The sequence below is a fragment of the Mytilus trossulus genome, chromosome 3 (genome assembly GCF_036588685.1).
Source record: "Mytilus trossulus isolate FHL-02 chromosome 3, PNRI_Mtr1.1.1.hap1, whole genome shotgun sequence".
In the NCBI taxonomy this organism is placed as follows: Eukaryota; Metazoa; Mollusca; class Bivalvia; order Mytilida; family Mytilidae; genus Mytilus; species Mytilus trossulus.
Genome location: NC_086375.1, coordinates 55193186 through 55213526, shown reverse-complemented (window position 1 = coordinate 55213526; position 20341 = coordinate 55193186). Strand labels below are relative to the sequence as shown.

At 31.7% G+C, this 20341-nt stretch overlaps 1 protein-coding gene across 1 annotated transcript in view; it reads left to right on the top strand.

Moving 5' to 3' along the window:
* Nucleotides 1-11034, top strand: part of LOC134710890 (uncharacterized) — a 46054-nt gene extending 35020 nt beyond the window's left edge. Inside the window, exons 8-11 of the mRNA XM_063571299.1 lie at nt 7142-7194; nt 7802-7945; nt 8806-9048; nt 9955-11034. Coding sequence (XP_063427369.1) covers nt 7142-7194; nt 7802-7945; nt 8806-9048; nt 9955-9983 — 469 coding nt within the window. The 3' untranslated portion in view covers nt 9984-11034. The remainder of the gene's footprint in view (nt 1-7141; nt 7195-7801; nt 7946-8805; nt 9049-9954) is intronic.
* The last annotated feature ends 9307 nt before the right edge of the window (nt 11035-20341 follow it).

Below are 20341 nucleotides of genomic sequence, written 5' to 3'. Positions count from 1 at the left end.
CTACTAAGGTGGGGGAAATTGATAATTTCAAAATTAAAATCGTCTCGTTTGTCATAGATTCTGGTACTGAGATGACTGTGTATGTCAAATTCGAGGTATAAGTCTAAAAATGAGGCGGAGGAAGCCGTGTCTGTGGTCTCTTTAATTTCTAGTTCTGGTGGGTATATTAATGGAATCCAATCAGAAAAGTTCGGATTGTTAATGGAAAGAACATCATCAATATATCTGAAAGTGAAATTAAATAACCTGGCTTCTTTGATCTTCTTGTTTTTTACAAGTGTCTGAAGGAACTCCGATTCATATGAAAATAAGAAGAGGTCAGCAAGGAGAGGCGCACAGTTCGTTCCCATAGGAATGCCGACAATTTGTTGAAAAAGTCTACCTCCAAATTCAACAAATATGTTGTCAATAAGAAACTCCAGCATACTGATCACTTGTTCCTCTGTGTAGTATGTTTTACCCTTTTGTTCCTTATTAACAAAATATGCCTTATGGTATCCCAAAGTGATATATTTATAGCGTATGCTACCATTTTTATGATGAAAAGCATTGTGGATTATTTCTTTTAGACGGTTTTTCAATTTCACATGGGGAATGGTTGTATACAAGGTTGAAAAATCAAAAGTTTTAATAGAATTAATTTCAGAAAAAGACCGAGATTTAAAATTATCAAGAAGTTCTTTAGAGTTTTTCAGAATCCACATATGGTTAATACCACTACGAGAGTAAACAGTTTCACAGTATATCTGAAGACCCTCTTTAACTGCGGACAGAATTTTAGTCAGTCTAATGGACAATTCTTTAGTAGAACAAGCAGATGAGCCGGCAATGTACCGTTGTTTGTACGGAATTTTGTGAAGTTTAGGTATCCAATACAAACAAGGTAAGTCCTCCGATTTGTCGTTCAATGCAATGTTCATAGAAGCCATGAAGGACTTATGATTCGCCAAAATCTCATCCTTGTCAAATGATATGTTTTTGTATGTGGGATTACCTGAGTGTTCATTTATTCCTAATTCTTTTATAAGACACTCGTAGTAGTATGATTTACATACAAAGACAATATTATTTGAAGCTTTGTCCGCAGGAACAACAACATACTTATCTTGAAGAGATGATAGACATTTCACAGCCTCTTTGTCACTGAAAATGGACTTAGGTCGATCATTCACAAAGTTTTTCAACTTATGAATGCGACGTTTTATCAGAGACCTGATTGTTTTGACCCATTCTGACAAAGTGTCCAGTTGAACTTCTTCTCGCTTAGCCCATGCTTTGGCGTAGTTCTCAATGGAATCCATAATTATTTTGAAGTTATGGTTCCAATTGATGTGTTGGGGTTCTCTAAACTTAGGACCACGAGAAATCACCTTTCGGAGATTTTCATGTTGAATTATGTTTAGATCCCCAGTAATAACATGGCCAGAGGGGCTGTAATTGTAAGGCGAGTTGGAACAATCACATGTCAGAGGTTTTTTTAGGTATTGTTCTAAATCAAGGTCATGTAATGCTTGTTTATAGTTAAATATTTTGGGTGCAATGGTTTTGGTGTAACTGTAGGATACAATAGGAACAGACTGATTTTGAAAATAAATAGGAATTTTAGATGTTACCTCCTTGTTATGTAGAACGTTGCTGATGTTGATTGCATCAATTCCTCTATTGTTAAAGTGAACAGGAAGGAATTTCCTCTTTTCCTCATGTAAAGGTTCCGATCTTACTGGTTTAAAGAGACGGAAAAGAGCTACATCACAAATTATACTGACAAGTCTGTATATTGGAGAAAATGTATTAGTACCTCCTTTGTCAAGTGCATAATCTCTCAAACATTTTAGAAAATTAACCGGCAGTGAAAAAAGAATAGTTCTAATGTAATGTAACCCTAACGGATGATGCAGATGAGAAAGAAGGTCATCAAAGCTTCCAGAGGCCGATCTAGATTTGGAAGACTTTTTTACATTAGGTCGATGGTAACGTTTTTGTCCATGACTACGTTGGTTTCGTAAGGTAGTATTAAATAAACTCATTACATTAACATCACTGCAGGCTGGACTTGACAAATTTCCTACTCCTTTGACATTATCATTGCACCCATATGGCATTGCAGTACCTAGTTCCCTTATCCAGAAATTTTCTCTATCTTTTCGGAAAGGAGTACTAAGTACTGGACTATTTGTGTGGTGATAAATTTTCTCGATGATGCGTACTTTCATAGATAACGAAGGGTCATGGTCCGGTTGATTAAAGTGGTTATAAAGAACCCTGAATTGCGGATCTTTATTATCAGACCGGTGTTGATTCATCCTTTTACGTAAAGTTTGTCGAGTTTCACCAACATAAAGTAGTCCACACAAAGTACATTCGATTCCGTACACTACATTGTCCGTGGAACAGTCCAGAGGTTCGAAAGATTTTGTATAATACGTTTTTCCTGTTAAGTTACTGGTGAAATCAGGAGTCGTGATTAACATATCACATGTCTTACACGTACTCCTTTTTCCTTTTTTGTGTTTACAAGACGAAATGATAGGTGTTGATTCACTTGTAGCAGGTGTTTTCAAACAGTCGAAAATATTAACGGAACATGGCTTTAATTTATGAAAAGTATCTGAATTTTTAAAGTAGTAATTACCTTCTGGCTGAACGTACGTCAAATCAGGGGTATAGCTCTTCAACTGGTCTGTTTCTTATGCATCGCTTGCTTTTAAATATTTGGCCTTAGGCGTTCCTGATGGAGGTAGACTCAAATAGAGCTTCGGACGCATGATATTTATAACGTTTTCATTTTCTATGATGACGATGGGAGTTTTTAATGACCTTGACTTGCTAAACAGCCCACGAACGGTCGGAAGTTTAAACAACACCCTAGTATGTTGTTCATCTAATTTAAAGTTTAAAGTTGGAAACTGTATGAAATCTAACAAACTTTTTTTTCTTTTTTTTTTCACGTGCATCATTATTCATCATCGATTCTTTAGTATTCATCTGTGTTGAAATTTAAAATCTTAACATTCGTTTATATAATCTCTCTGTTTCATATAATGTAATTGTTCTTGGCAAAAGGAGGGGGAACAAAAAAAATGTTTTGGCCGAAGTTCTGTCCATCCTTTTTTTTTTTACCAATATCTTTTATCAGAATTTTAAAGTTTGTCCAGACTTGAAAATGAATGTCATTTGTTCAATTTAAATTGTTGTCTGTTATAAATACGGTGTTAACAGCACAATTTTATTTCAAATTATCACCGTTTATGAATGTAATTTCATGGCTGATTTAATATACTCAAATTCTTTTGTGAATAATTAAAAGAACTTGTGTCAATAAAAACTGGCTCAAGTAACTAACCCCAACAACAACTTTTGGTTTTAAAATACACATAAATTGAATTTAGGTCATTATCATCAGACGATTTTAAAATCGTAGGTGATTTCTCGATTTATTTTTCAAGATATTGATCTAATCACGAAGATACAAACATTTTATGTTGATTTTATTCTGTTCTTTTTTATAAATTAATTCATAAATACTCAATTCAATTACTAATATTACAGTTGTTTAAAAGTACAATAAGAGTGAATGTGTTTATTCATGTTTTAGAATGCCGACAGGTTTTTTTTATATTTATAACTCATTGTGCTACTTATAACATAACATAAACAGTAGCATTTATTTGTATTTTATATATGTTACAGTAAATAGGTGAAATTAGGAATTACACGTAATAACTAAACATTTCAGTAAATACCTGTAATTACTAGCCAATTTAGTAATTACATGTATTTACTTGTTGTTTCAGTAATTACTGGTAATCACTGATTTGTTTTGTCATTTTTACAGCTATTTACTAACTTGATGTTTTTGTTTTAAAATTAAAAACATAATACAAGATACCAAATAAGAAAGTAAAGGGATAGTGATTTTAAGGGAGCTTACGTAAGGATGTAGGAATATAAGGCACATCAAAAGTGCATACTCTTTAATGTTTGTGAATTGAAACTGGAAAACGGGTGTTTTATAGGTTTCAAAACTCTGTAAATATATGCATGCAAGACAATGATATCTATCCAAAATTGATTTTTTTTGAAAATAACTTATAAATGGACTAGTTTTTTCCCCAGATTACATACACTCTGCAGTTAAAGTTTTTAAAACATTATGTTTTATAAACCATCCTGAATTTTTACCCAATTTTGACAGAAACTTCTTACAGTACTAGTCAAAAGATAGTATTTCATGGACAATTTTAAGATTAATAGCAAAAGTAGCCTATTTGTTCTGCAAAACCCTTACAATTTGAATAGCTCAATACATCGACAACCCATCTCCAGCTAGAGGTTGAATTGAAGGTCACATGAATACATATTCAATGAGGTCCAAATATTCACTTGCAAGTGCACAACTCGTTACCCTTGTTTCTCAGCTAATTTAGCAAAGTAGAATCAAATTGGCTGCTAACAGTGAATTATGATTTCACTATATCATTTTTATTAATGATTTAACAACAACAAAAATAAATCTTTTTTTATATTTCGAAGCTAATGCACATAACAGTTCATTCTAGTTCTTAACCTACATAACGTTATCTTTTCTTTATAAGGTACAAAAATGTAGTAAGTCTAAATATTCTTCAAATTCAAAGTTTTCTTTTTAGAAATTTAAAACATACTGCTTTGGGAGAATTTTTCATTTCTGATTTCCATGTCTGCTGAAATTGGTCAAAAATTGTTAATGCTCAACTTGAACCATTTTGGATTTAAACTAAACATGCTAAAGTTACTCTGATTTAACCAAATATTTTAAAGTCCATAATTATTTATTCAAGATATTTTTAATACAAATCAACCATTCAATACAAAGTTTAAGAGTACTAACTGATCTTCTAGTTAGTATTACCATAACTTTTGATGATCTGAACATAGTACAACATTGTTTTAGCAGTCAGTAAATAGGTGTAAAAATTCATTTTGAAATAAGTAATTACTGGTAATAACTGGACTGTTTCAGGAATTACTTGTATTTACTAAGTGCATCGGGGATTACCTGTAATTCCTAAATTTTAGTAAATACATGTAATTCCTAATTTCACCTATTTACTGTAACATATATATATGAGAGTTATTAGAGTTTTTATGACAGGTAGCATAAAATGTTAAATGCAGTCTGAAATATAACGTTATTAATAGCATAAGATAATGAGGAAGAAATAAGCAGAAATCACACCGGTTTTTCGTGGGGTCCGTCTTGTTATCAAACTCCGGACAGGGATCGTTTCCGTTCCGGAACTTTTTTCCCTTACTCCATATTCAGGCCCGTATGCGGATCGGAACTGGAACTGCCGGGGAGTTTGTCTTGTTATATGTCTTCACGGCGTTGTACTATGTTGTGTTTTGTAGACGTCATTTTTTGTTTTATTCCATAACGTTTTCAACCTTTTTTTTGACTGTTCGTCCCCTTGGTATATTCGGCCTTTTTTAGGTACTTTGTTTATGCTTTCAGTAGTTATGAGCATCACTTGTTTGGTATATCATTTAATATACCTCTTGGTTTTAAATTTATTGAATAAAATAAAGAACTTAATCTATTCACATGTTCAACGTGATGTGCTCTTTCAAATTTCAAACTTTGTCAGTGGTTTTATTTTATATGCATGTATCTTGATTTCTTTGTTGTCATTAGTGATTTTGTTGTTGATGGCAGTTTTTTGTAAGACTGGTAGTGATATAGAGCTTGTCAGATTGTATATGGGGACAACTGTGTATTGGTGAAGACTATATATTGACCTGTAGAATATAATTTGCAACATTGAATTACATGTAGACTTCCGACTGGGCATGCGACATTGACAAATAGTGTGTTATTTTAACTACCAGTATTTGCTAGTCGAGAGTAAAAGTAACAAGGTTGAGGTATGAAAAAGCCAGCTCAATCACCACAGATTCCTGTTATTGTCCCTAGTCAATACTTTCGTCAGAAGTTGTCTGAAGCCATACCTGAATGTTTTTAGATATTTGAAGAATAGGTTTCTGATGGCATTGTTTGTAATAGATTCTGATTCATTTTCTCACATTTTTGATGACTCGGAACAGATTAGAAATGGATATATATATATAGACACCTCTATTTTTGACTATATTCCCCATCAAACCCATAGATGTCTGTGTCATTTGTGTTGGTGTATATCGAACATTTTAGAAAGGTAATATTGTGTATACAGTATTCCCATTTAACTCAATACGCCTATGGGAACGATATACGATACAAATGGGGAAGTGGCCATGTAAAACCATTTAGATATTGTTTTAATAAGTATTTAAAAGTCTTTTCTATGTCATCGTCCATAATTACTTTCGTCCAGGTATCATAAAGACAGAATATATATATAGGTTGAAAATTAAATATTGTGTATTTTAGATTTATTCATATTTAAATGTACAGTTTAGTCGTGTTTGTCCCTTTTCGATGCCTCTTTTATATATTCTGTTATACATGTATCATGTATGAATAACAATGTCCTTAATGGTACAACCTTGAACAGCAAATCAATGTCAATAATACTATTGAATGTTAGATTCTCATTTTTCATTTTAAACGGTCATGCACAATTATCAGATTACATTTGAGGAACTAAACAATAAACATTCTGAATAATGTTGAAAAGGTTTTTCCTTTGTTTTTTTTAAAGTTGTTGTCTCAAACTGTTGAAATAATGCATGTGAAATGAAAAGGGTAAACCCCCTTCTTATAACCGACTTCAAAAATGAAATTAGGAAGAATTACTCTTGCCTAGCAGGAACGTTAGGCTGAATCCTGTGTCAAATCATACCACAAACAAAAATAAATTTTGAAAAATAGTTTTGTTTACCCGCTTAGGAGCGTCTAAAATTCTCAAAATTCTCCCGTAATAATTTGTTATGAAGATTTTATAACCATAAAATAGTTTTTATTTTATAATGAATTGTCCGTGTACATGTAACTTTTTCAGAGTAAAGCAATAAATATATAAGAAGACCCTGTATTATACATGGATTGTAGTTCTACTGTCACATTGAACAAAACACAATATCTAATGCACAATAAATTGATTATACAAATTATTATCAAATGTATCAATTAAGTTGTAATCAAATTACCAGATGTCTGATATTATTTTCCTCTAATGTTTCAGGCCGACCAGCTGACAGAAGAACAAATTGCAGGTTGGTTACCTTAAAACGAAGGACAAAATTATACGGAAACTCCTATGTTAAATTGAAATCTTCATCGTACATTGTTGATATCCTTTTTTTGCAAGTATTTTGACAAAACTGTAGATATAATTAGTTCAACTACTTAATACAAAATAGTTTGTATTTGATTGAGTGGGAAAAACCCTCTCGAGGTTTAGCTAGCTATAAAACCAGGTTCAATCCACCATTTTCTACATTAGAAAATGCCTGTACCAAGTCAGGAATATGACAGTTGTTATCCATTCGTTTGATGTGTTTGGACTTTTGATTTTGCCTTTTGATTTTTGATTTTCCTTTTTGAATTTTCCTCGGAGTTCAGTATTTTTGTGTCTTTACTTTTTTCTCATCACTTAACTCTTAATAAATAACACATAGCTGCGAGGATGATAAATGTAAAATATACGAACCAATGAATTGATTGTCAGACATAGATGTAAATCGATTCTTCCCTAATACATTCTGTAGATATTATAGGCATACATACTACGAAAACCCTATTGATTTGGTAGATTTTTCAGTGATAAAAACCTCCTAACAAGTTGTATATGTTGATGAATTTCATTTTTGATTTATTCAGAGTTCAAAGAGGCTTTCAGTCTGTTCGACAAAGATGGTGACGGTACCATTACCACAAAAGAACTTGGAACTGTCATGAGATCTCTCGGACAAAATCCTACTGAAGCAGAATTACAGGACATGATCAACGAAGTAGACGCTGATGGTATGTATAAATCGTGCATATGTCTGTGTAAAAACATTAACGGTACCAATGTTGTTATTACATTATACGTTACTTATGACACTGCTGCAGATGCTCATTTCTTTTTAATAATGTTTCTTAAGTGGTGCTGGAGGGCACCGTATCATATGATAGTTCCATGTCGTACTCTCTGTGTGTTAAATTATATGTGAGTCAACAAGCCGAGGATAGGTTATATATAAAAACCAATTTCATCCATATTGCTACTGCATGGTATAGACATGGTTTATGTAGTTTTAAAAGCTTACAGAAATACTGTATAAGTGTGCCCAACTACAAGATTTATTTTTGTCCATTATGGGAGTCTCGGGATGATATCAGGGCAGATACGGAAAATGGCATTTTTCAATCTATAATTATACAACGGGATGAAGTCTCCGTCGATATTTTGACGTTTCGCAAGTGCAGCTGTAAAGCTTAATGTATACTTGTTGCACGCAAAATTGTTCTTGTAGATGGTTACAGTTAAGTTATTGAGGAAACAGAAAATATATTAAGAATTTATTTAGTCACTACTTACAAGTTTTGCTCTGCCTCATTCTGATATTAATCATTATTCGTTTACGATATGAACCACATAATCACTAGAAACAATACAAAACTATCCCATTGAAGTTATTTGGCATAAGTGTTTGAAAAAAGTTAATCCTAAAACATCAAAGGGAGTGTATTAACAAGAAAAGTTTTAAACGGAATATTGAAAAAAATGTATATATCTGAATGAGGAATAAAATGAGATAATTACACAAGATAAAATAGAAGGCACATACTTATCATAAAAAAATCTTACTTTTTCACACGAACAAACGTCTTCCTTGCAGGAAATGGCACAATAGATTTCCCAGAGTTCCTAACAATGATGGCAAAGAAAATGAAAGATAGCGATTCAGAGGATGAATTAAAAGAGGCATTTAAAGTTTTCGATAAAGATGGCAATGGATTTATAAGTGCAGCTGAACTCCGCCATGTTATGACAAATCTAGGAGAAAAATTAACTGATGAAGAAGTTGATGAAATGATCAGAGAGGCTGATACAGATGGTGATGGTCAAGTTAATTATGAAGGTATGTTTAGAAGACAATAACAATCAAAACCAAGGAGTAAACAAAGACTCACAAAATCAAAGAACATTTAAATCAACAGTTATAAAATAATAATTTAGAAACAACACGAACTCCACTAAAAACCGGGAGTGAAATAAGGTGCTCCGGAAGGGTAATCATTTCCTGAACCGTATACGCCACCCGTCGTGTTATTTCTTTGTTCAGTTCGGTAATGATGGCACACATCTAGTTTTGTATGTGGTATACACGTGTGTTAATTCGTCTAAACATTAGCCCAACAATGTTAGATCTGCTTTCGCAAAATTGTAGTTCTTCCCTCGCTGAGATTCGAACTCATGCTGAGATATCGTGGCACCAAATCGCCTGCACATTACCCGACGCGCTAGACCACTTGACCACCTAGTCTTCACATATATAAATATAATATATATATAGATATACAGATATGGTAACGATAAAAAATATATAATTTAACAGCATTGCACACATATGCTACAAATGTAATACACGATCTGCTGAAACATTTTTTTTCATTGTTTTTTGTTTTGCAAGATTAGAAACGTCCGATTTTTCGCAATAATGCATTCGAAATTGCAGAACGGATACATATCACTTGGATTACCTCCCTTTTAACAGAGACGTATGTTTAAGAGATTGGTTAAGTACCTTTCATTAAGAAATAATATTTTAGTTTCTAACCTGATCAGAAATGTCCCTTGGAGGTTCTTCGAATGGTTGCAAATGTAAACGAGCGTCTTTCAGATATATGTTGCTTCATATCATTAACTTTTCAAAGCCTACGACCAGTATGCAGTCAGTTTATATTTATCTTACAGAATTGAAACATGATAATCTACAACTATATAATATGTATTTACAATTATACATGCTTTCTTTACATTGTAGAATTCGTCCATATGATGACAGCAAAGTAGACCATCACTACAAGAATTGTTTCCTCCTTCACTGTCTCGTCATAAGTACATTTCATTAAAGACAATTTTTCAAATGTACTATCATACTAAAAACAATTATTTTGACTAAAAAAAAAGTGTAATACTTGTGGTTAAAACTACGACAACAATGTACTACGTGGTAACGCGGTCTTAACCACAAGTTATATGATTTAAATATGATTGATATTAAGGAACCTTTCCAGCCATTTTTGCTGTAGAATTGAAACCGTGATTTTATTCTATTTAACATGAAATGAAAGTTCATGTTTATATACTCGTTTTGCATGATGCGTGGATTATGAGATTGACTGGCCCACTAGGTCATTACATTAATTATCCTTTTCTCTACTGCAATGCGTCCATATTTTTTGTCCGTCCATATTCTGTGTCCGTCCATATTATTTGTACGTACAATATTCATTAATATAAAAAAAATGTTACAATCATTATTAAAAAAAAAATGCAATCAAACTACAACAATCCTCAAAGTATACTGTTTTTTGTAACTTTAAATGATTTCAGGATTATAATAAAGATATCAGTCAATTAAACAATCTGAAAACCCTGTAATGTTAACATTTTAATCAAAGTTTTAGGAAGAGATCCATATATATATATATATATATATGTCCCTTTTTTGACATTCGTTTCTTAGAATACCCAATCGTAATAAAACCTGACCACAAATAAGTTTGACAAAAATTATACCCATGTTTATGTAATAGTAGCATGTAAATATAAAACAAATTAGGTTTTGTTGTGTACTCGTAAATTAAATTGATAGACAAGTTTGGGTTGGGAGTTAAAGGTTGACTCGAACTTAAAATCACAAATAATTCACCTTTTGTGGTTTCAGTTTCGCAATTTATTACTTCCTTTTCTCTGTGTAATAGATCCCACAGTGTCATCAACATAAAGAGTTACACATAGAAAACAAGATATGCTTATCTTGTCTACACTCCTAGTCGCATGATGAAATGTCAACTGTGATTTGTACAATGTACCTAATATAATTAAAATGTAAATAACATTTGTTTGCTATTATATTATTTGAACAATTTTTTACTTTTATGCGGCCATATAGAGACAAAATGTTTTGTTTCTTACATTTATTCCTTCTTGGAGCTATTTCACTATAAATTGACTTGACTACAAATTAAATTTTGAAATCAGTTATTGTATATAATGTATGAGTTTTACTTTTTTTGGTACCAATAAACAAAAACTGTCTTTGATATTGATATTTGGAAATAGTACAAATGTGGACCATATACTTAAGTTAAGAAATTTTCAATATATAAACGATATTTTTTAGAGGTGACATGACTGCATCCATTTGATATCGGGAACCGTAATGAAAATGAAATTAGGGAACATCTGAATTAACAAACTGCTTCTGAATATATTAAGATTTTGATATAATTTCATTTAGTTTACAATATATGTAGCATTTATACTGTAACACGTACACAAGCTGAGCATATTTATTTCCATTTTGTGCAAGGTACGTTAACATTTTTAATCTAGATCTGAAATATTCTATTTGCAAATTATCTGGCTAGTAAATTTTATTCACAAAATGACATCAATGAACAAAAATATATACAAGAGCTCTTTGCGTTCTATAATGATCATAATTTGTTATTCAAATGTATATACAACTTGTACACTTTTGAACTATAACCAACTGTCCTAGGTCAGGAACAAACTTGTCCTAATACTACACTTATGTGTCCTACAAGCTATTATAACACTTGTCCAATACAGAACCACTGGTAAAGCTCCTCTTCATAAGTTCATAACAGGCATAACCCTGTTCTTGATTATTCTTAAAAGTAATACTATTAGCTTTATATTAGAGACTATAATCACGAATATCCACGAATTGTATCTTGGACTCACGTCTACGGAGATTTTTGAAAAATCAAATGACAGTAGGCATGGAATTGCACCTGTTTATTTACCACAATCATGGTAGCCGAACAATTATTGCATTCTTTTATATGTTCCTTATACGTCTACCAATCGAATATACTTATTAGATAAGATTAAAGAATTGTGTTTAATTACAGCAAAGTGTACAAAAAGGTTCATATTAATGACAATACACATACGTCATGAAATTGCAGTAATTCCGAATACATTTATGGCCAAAGTTCCCATGTTATTATAAAGATGAGACATTAATATAACATCGTTTGTGACCGGGAGTTGAAATCCATTCTTAGTGAAGGACTTAAATAATATATGCCGTCAATTCATAATTTGAATGAATGTCATAACATCATCCGAAACTCGATCTGTACTTACTGCTCTAAATGAATTATGCGAGAAAAAGATGACAAGGAATCGTTAGATATTTTTTTTAATTCGGTATTGAACATAGTTGATATACGTATTTAACATTTTACTCCTGACAGTAACCATAAAAGTCATATTTCTCGTATCAAACATCAGCTAAGAGAAATTTGTGTTTGTCCCGGCTGATAAGGCTAATAAGAATATCATTATTGTTTGACGTTAATTTATTACAAAGGTTCTGAAAAAGAAATCACTAATCCACCAACATAACGACTGACTCCATTTTCTGAAAATGACGCATGTACAAAGATATACTGTGATCTGCCTTTACAAGCAGAACCAAATACAGTGAAAGTTCGAACTACACAATGGCTTCCGAAGCTGCACTAAACTCCTGATTTATTTCGTCTTCAAGCCATTGTTCCACTACTAAACTATGTCTAATGCTTACTAGAACACTTGGTACAATCGAAAACTGGTATTAAATTGTTTAAATAATGCCTATGAAAATAGTGGAATTAATTATTTTTTGAGTGTCAAAAATTTGTTGGAAGTACTTGATAACTTTTTTGAACTCAAGCGACACTGATGAGTCTTTTGTAGATGAAAAGCGCGTTCGGCGTAAATACAAAATTTAATACTGGTATCTATGATGAGTTAATTTACAACCATTGGGTCGATGCACCTGCTGTTGAAGTTTTTATTCCCAGAGGGTATCACCAGACCAGTAGTTAGCACTTCTGTGTTGACATGAGTTATCATTGATAAAGTCATATTTATAAAATAACTGTTTACAATATTTTGAATTTTTTGAAATACTAAGGCCTTTCATTCTCAGGAATAGATTACCTTACCTGTATTTGGCAAAACTTTTAGGAATTTTGATCCTCAATACTCTTAAACTTCGTACTTTATTTGGCCTTTTTAACCGTTTTGGACTCGAGCGTCACTGATGAGTCTTTTGTAGACGAAACGCGCGTCTGGCGTAAACACAAAATTTGATCCCAGTATCTATGATGATTGTTTTGACATGATTTATTGGAGATTTCAAACGGTTCAAAGTTTAGATTTTTCTTTCCTTTATACCACTATGTCTGATTATGATCTCAAATCTGATTAAATGGACATTTGAAAAGTCTTTAAGGTCATTGTTTTAGTTACACTAGATTTTACTATGTCAATTGGGCCTGCTTTTATACTATAACTGCCATTGAAGTTTTACTGAAATATCATTTGTGTTTGCTATGGAGATTCTGTACATTGTCAAGTAATTGGAATTCCCATGGGGAATATCTTTGCACAACTTATTGCGGACCTGTTTTTATATTGTTATGAGTTACAATTTATTACTAAAACCAGCATTGATCAATTAAAACAACATCTGATTAAAACAATTAATAACACAAGGGATATTTGGAAGATAGATTGGCTCTAGATAATGACGATTTCTGTAAGTACACCCAGGAGATTTATCCTGCTGCATTGATTTAATTAATTTGATTCGACTGTCTTACAAGTGAGAGGCTTCGCGCTATAAAACCAGGTTCAGGAATACTGCAGGTGTTGTCCATTCGTTTGATTCGTTTTATCATTTGATTTATGCCACTTGATCAGGGACTTTCCGTTTTAACTTTTCCTCGGAGTTCATTATTTTATTTTGTTCTGACTTTAAATAAAGTTAATATTAACAAAGAACACTGTCCTCTCCCGGATCATGATATCTATGTCTTAATTTCATGATAAAAGAGATAATTTTTCTTTTTCTATTCCTGATTATCCATTTTAGAAGGTGTCCCCTTGTCGCAATTTTATCGTGTTTATTTATCTCAAAATGTTCGATTCGCTAGTGTAAAGAATAACGTATATGATTTTAAACGAAAGAAATCTCATTCTTACTGAAAAATTATTACACCAGGGTTTTTGATATCACTAACTTGTCAAACCTTTTACTAAATATTATAATCGTTACAAGGATATCATTTGTAAATATAAGTAAACGTGCATACATCTTATACGTTCAGGTATTTTACATCAAATCTTTTATGGTGATATTCTTAACAGAACACAAAAATATCGGCATTCAACTCAAAAGCTAACCAAACCTTTAAACAAACTTATTCAGAAGGGATATAGTGAATATACTGTTGTTGTGTACAATAAAGAGAAAACGCGAGCAAAGATCTATTTTCATCAAGTGTAAAAATTGTTTGAACAGTAGCTCAAATTAAACAATAGACAAAGAGAAAGTACAGCTAAAGGTAAACAACACGTATTGCTACATGAGGAATACACAGGGTATGCGTATCATGATTTTTGAGTGCGCAAGGACTACTCATATTTCCGTTCATGCGGTTTTTTTGTTGTTTCAAAATGGATAAAGTGATGAAAGTATATTCTTAATGCAAACAACGAAGAATGTGATGTCGTTATTAGTGATTGTGTTTGTTTCAAACTTTGGATGACAATCAAATGTGTATTCCGAATCTATTCAGATATATTCGATTTCAGTGTGGATTACAAAGAGAATATAGTTATAGCAGCTTTCCTTTTGAAAGAAAATCTTTCTTTTTTTCTTTTATAAAACGATAACTACGAACAAAGTGCGAATCGACCACTCAATTAATTTGTTTGACAGATAACATGCGGTAATGTTTTTCTTAATTCTGCTTCCCATATTCCTCGTTGTTCATAAGAGGAATGTTGCATTATATTCATATTTAAGCAATACTATCGAATTAACAACTTGTAAATTAATGCGAATTCTAATATGACGTGCTTCTTTCGCTTTGAGAATAAACCTATGCTCTAAATTCAATAAAAGGTTTTTGCAAAAAAGTATATTGACTACTACAGAAAAATGAATTTTGCTAATTTTGCATGCATTTAATATAAACACGGTATTAAATAAAACTCGAAATCATATCAAGTTTAGAAATTTCTTTTTTCCGCCTAATTTCATGATGTTAGTTCAATTATTTTCTAATTTGATGTAACTATCTTTTTTTTCTTTTTAGTTAATTTTTTATATTCAACCTATTTATTATGATTTAAAAAAGACATATTGTGCATTATAACTTACCTTGCGAAATAAATTGCAAACACTTGATAGTATGACTAAACCTGTTTATAATTAAAAAAAAATAATTGAACTAACATCATAAAACTAAGCAGTAAGAAGTTGTGTAGGTTTTCTAAACTTGATGTTGATTTCCAGTTTTATTTAATACCTTGTTTATATTTCATTAACTTAAAAAACTTCCAAACTCTTAAATGATGTACATGTTGCTACTAATTCATTTATTATGACTGTAATGTGTTGCAGTTCGAAATTGACATATTTGACCTGGATACGACAACCGTTCATGCTAGCTGTTTAAAACTCTCCCGTAAAGGAATCACAAAACCAGTCGTTTGCTTATTTACCAACAAAAAAAGGGAGATTCATAGAAGAACCTACATTAACGCTCTACACGTATAAACATTGGACATAGAAAGAACCTTAATTATCCTAATCAGAATCGAAATAATTGATGCAAGCTATACTTTATTGTAGTTTTAACATGGGTAGGCATTATCTTCGTGTTGATTAAGCCCCCACTATCGTTCGGGCAAAACTAACCACAAATATAATGCCTACCCATATTAAAACTACAAGTATAGTTTGCATCAATTATTTCTTAAAACTGAAAATTATAAAAAAAAAACATCGAAGTTTACTAATTCATGAAGCATGTTCTAAATTCGCACTGTGTACACAGGATAAGGTTTATGTTGTTTATGTTCCTTGTATTGCGGCATGATTTATCAAACGTTAGAAGCATTACTTAGCATATTAATCTATTGTAATAAAAATTCATAATATCTAATAAAATTTATAGATTTAGCTAACAAAGTCCTTATATTTATATGAAATAACATTCGTTTATCGTGGATTTTGTTTAACGTTAAATAAGCTACAATAGAAAATTGCTTGCTTATCCCTCTGTGATTATTATTAGATAACTCTGGTTAATTTCCCAATCAATCTATCATGAAGGGAAGATAAATAATTCGACTTTCATTTATAGTCTTTTTAAAAATGATGAACGGTTTTTCCAAAAAAAAAAAATATTTTCTTATCCCAGGCATATATTACCTTAGCCGTATTTGGCACAACTTTTTTGAATTTTGGATCATCAATGCTCTTCAATTTTGTACTTGTTTGACTTTATAAATATTTTGATATGAGCGTCACTGATGAGTTTTATGTAGACGAAACGCGCGTCAGGCGTACTAAATTATAATCCTGGTACCTTTGATAACTTTGTAGTGGTATATAATCATTTCAAACGTTTCAAATTTTGAAATTATATTCGTACATCATTTGTTTGATACACCAATAAGAAAAACTGAAATATATTGAATTGATACATTTTGTAATTTTCCAAAATTATATCAAAATCCTATATTTAATTATAAGTATTGTTTATTCTTTAGTTTTTGTATGTTGTGTCATGTGTACTATTGTTTTTTCCGTTTGTCTTTTTTCATTTTTAGCCATAGCGTTGTCAGTTTGTTTTAGATTTATGAGTTTGACTGTCCCTTTGGTATCTTTCGTCCCTCTTTTATAATAGAATGAACCTGTTAAAGGGAGACAATACTCGAATAACTTTTTCCAAAATGGCCAATAATACAAAGGAATGTCGCTCTTGCATACAAATGGAACATCAATATAATTAATTAACTATGCAGTCGTGCTCCACTTTCAACGAAGATGATTCTAAATTATAAATAAAACCAAAGGTTGTTAATTTATAGGATAATGAAGACTAATGAAAGCTAACCCACTGTAAAAAATATTTCTTTGATTTTTTTTTAAAACTTCCTCACAAAAAATGCTCAAGCCACTTGACTTTCATAGCTCATAATTAAAGTTTTTACACAATATTCTAATAAAGTAGTTAAAGCTTATTTACTTCTCAAAGTGTAAGACGCAATAAAAATCGTATGCTTGCATCATCTTACCAAAATACAGATTTAATTAAGTTCTGAACATTTCGACATTTGTTTGTTTATTTTTAGCAATACCGGTTTGTAAACAAATCACAAGTACATGTTAACATCCGACTAAATACCTAAGCCCGATATCGTCAGGTAAATATGCTACTTTACTTTTTTTTCATTTTAATTGTAGTTGAAAATGATGTTCGGAAGAATAAGAGCAACACAAGAGGTCAATTTTGATAACCAAATGTGGACAAGGACGAATATTTTGAGAAAAGAAATTCCTTAAAGCAACAAAAACAAGGCTTAAAATTAGCCTACTCATCAAACTGAATTAGGGCTGAAAGAAGCAACCCAAAAACATGAGAAAATTTGCTCTGATATAAGTATTGGTGGAGTTAAAATCAATTTGAAAGTGATTTTTTTCAGGATAAAATTGAGAATGGAAATGAGGAGTGTGTCAAAGAGATAACAACCCGACCATAAAACAAACAACAGCAGAAGGTCACCAATAGGACTTCAATACAGCGAGAAATTCCCGCCCCGAGACGTCCTTCAGCTGTCCCCTAAATAAATATATATACTAGTTCAGTGATAATGAACGCCATACTAAACTCAAAATTATACGCAAACAACTAAAGATGAAAATGATACAAGACTAACAAAGGCCAGAGGCTCCTGGCTTGGACAAGCGCAAAAATGTGGCGGGGTTAAACATGTTTATGAGATCTCAACCCTCCACCTATACCTCTAGCCAATATAGAAAAGTAAACGCATAACAAAACACACATTCAAATTCAGTTCAAGAGAAGTCCGAGTCTGAAGTCAGAAGATGTTACAAAAGAAACTAAACACAATGACAATAATGCATAAATAAAAACTGACTACTAGCATTTAACTGACATGCCAGCTCCAGACTTCAATTAGCCTGATTGATAGATCATGTCTTCATCATATATGAATATCAGGTACAATTCCTCCAGACGCGCATTTCGTCTACAAAAGACTCATTAGTGACGCTGGAATCCAAAAAAGTTGAAAAGGCCAAATAAAGTACGAAGATGAAGAGCATTGAGAAACAAACTTCCTAAAAGTTTTGCAAAATACAGCTAAGGTAATCTATGCCTGAGGTAGAAAAGCCTTAGTATTTTGATCAATGAAACTTTGAACAGATTCATAATCACCAATATAAACATGCAATTTATCACGTACTTCCAACGAGTTTTTGACACTCCAAAAGTAATTAATTCCACTATTTTCAAAGCCCTTATTTGAACAATTTATTATCCGGTTTTTGATTGTACCAAGTGTACTGGTAAGAAGAATAGACAATAAAGTAGTTGAACAATGGCTTTATGACAAAATTAATCTATATTTGTAATGTGATTTGTGTAGTTTCGGAAGCCAAAACATATTTGGGACTTTCATTGTTTTTGGTTGTGCTTGTAAAGAGGTAGCTAAAAGTTAATGTTTGTTACAGATGTCGTTTTCTGAAAATGAAGTCAGTTGGAATATTGGTAAATTGGTGATTTCTTTTTTCAGAACCTCAATGTAAAATTTACGTCAAACAATAATAATATTATTAGCAGCTTTATCGGCCGGGACAAACACAAAATCCTTGGCTAGTTCTTTTAGTTTATGTTTGATAAGTTAAATGGGTTTATTGTGGTGTTGTTAAGAATAAAATGTTCTTTAAAATGTTGAATACGTATATCAACTATGTTCATTACTGAATTAAAAAAAGAGTCCAATTTTGTAGGCTCTTTCCTGTTTTATCCATTTCAAACAGTAAGTACGGAGTGAGTCGTGGGTGATATTACGACACTTATTCCAATTAATAATTGTCGGAGGACGATATTTAGGTCCTTTACTGAGGAATGATTTTAACTTTCGGTCTTAAACGATGTTAAGATTTCCTGTTATAACATGGGAAATTGGTCCATACATGTATTCGGAATTACTGCAGTTACATAAAGTAGGTGTATTTTCACCAATACTTACATCTTTACACAATTGGCTATAATTGAACACATATTTCTGGGTAGATTTCTTGTAAATATAACAAATTAGATGGAGTTCAGTATTATCAAAATATCCAGGAATTTGTCCATTAACAGAATGGTCGTTAAAAATACCAGCAATATTTACAAAATCAAAACCTTCATTGACATATTTAATTTAAAAAAAATGTTTTTTATGATCTTCAGTGCGATAAATTTTGGGAACTATGTTAGAATAACATTATGCCATTATAATTTGAGCGATTTCATACTAAGGACTACTATATGAAATTGTGTTGAAATCCCCTAATATTTTTTTAACTTATCAACCGGTAAGAAACAAAGCTTTGTTAACAGATAATGTCTGCCGTTGTTTTTTGAACTAGAGATTAGGTCCGAAAGATTGGTATGATTGGTCCGAAATTTTCTTTGATAACGATTTTGTTTCTACGACACCGTTTTGCTTAGTGACAAAACTATTGTATTGGAAGGTGACTTTCGAAGTAACCTAGAGTTCTACAGACAAATATATTGGTTATCTGTCGCACTAGTCTACTTTTAAAGGAGTGCAGTTTGCCAGGCCTAATAATGACTTCACGGTTCAGCTAGCAAGCAAGCTAACAAAATATATTACGTTTGCCTACACACTCAATGGAATCGGCTGAAATTGTCATTAGTTCTTTGGTTGTATTTTGTTCACGTGATGAATACAATTCGGGAAATAAATAGTGTTTTTTTATTTCAGTGATTGAACTATCAGTTACTTGTAAGAATCAGGTATGATACCGTTAGCTGTCAAATATTTGGAAGAAAGCGTTGGGATATTCTTAAAAATATCGGACAGTTAAAGGGGCACTAGCTGTCAAATTCATGTTCACCGATCTTAATAAAATTCTCATATTTGATTTATAACAATGTAAAACATTTATTCAAACTATTAAAAGTCTAAAATAATCAATTAACAGGGCACGTTTCGTGTGTATTTTAGCCTAGATGCCATCTAATTAACTATCGAGTTGACCTCTTGAGTCATCCCATGACCATATAAGCGAT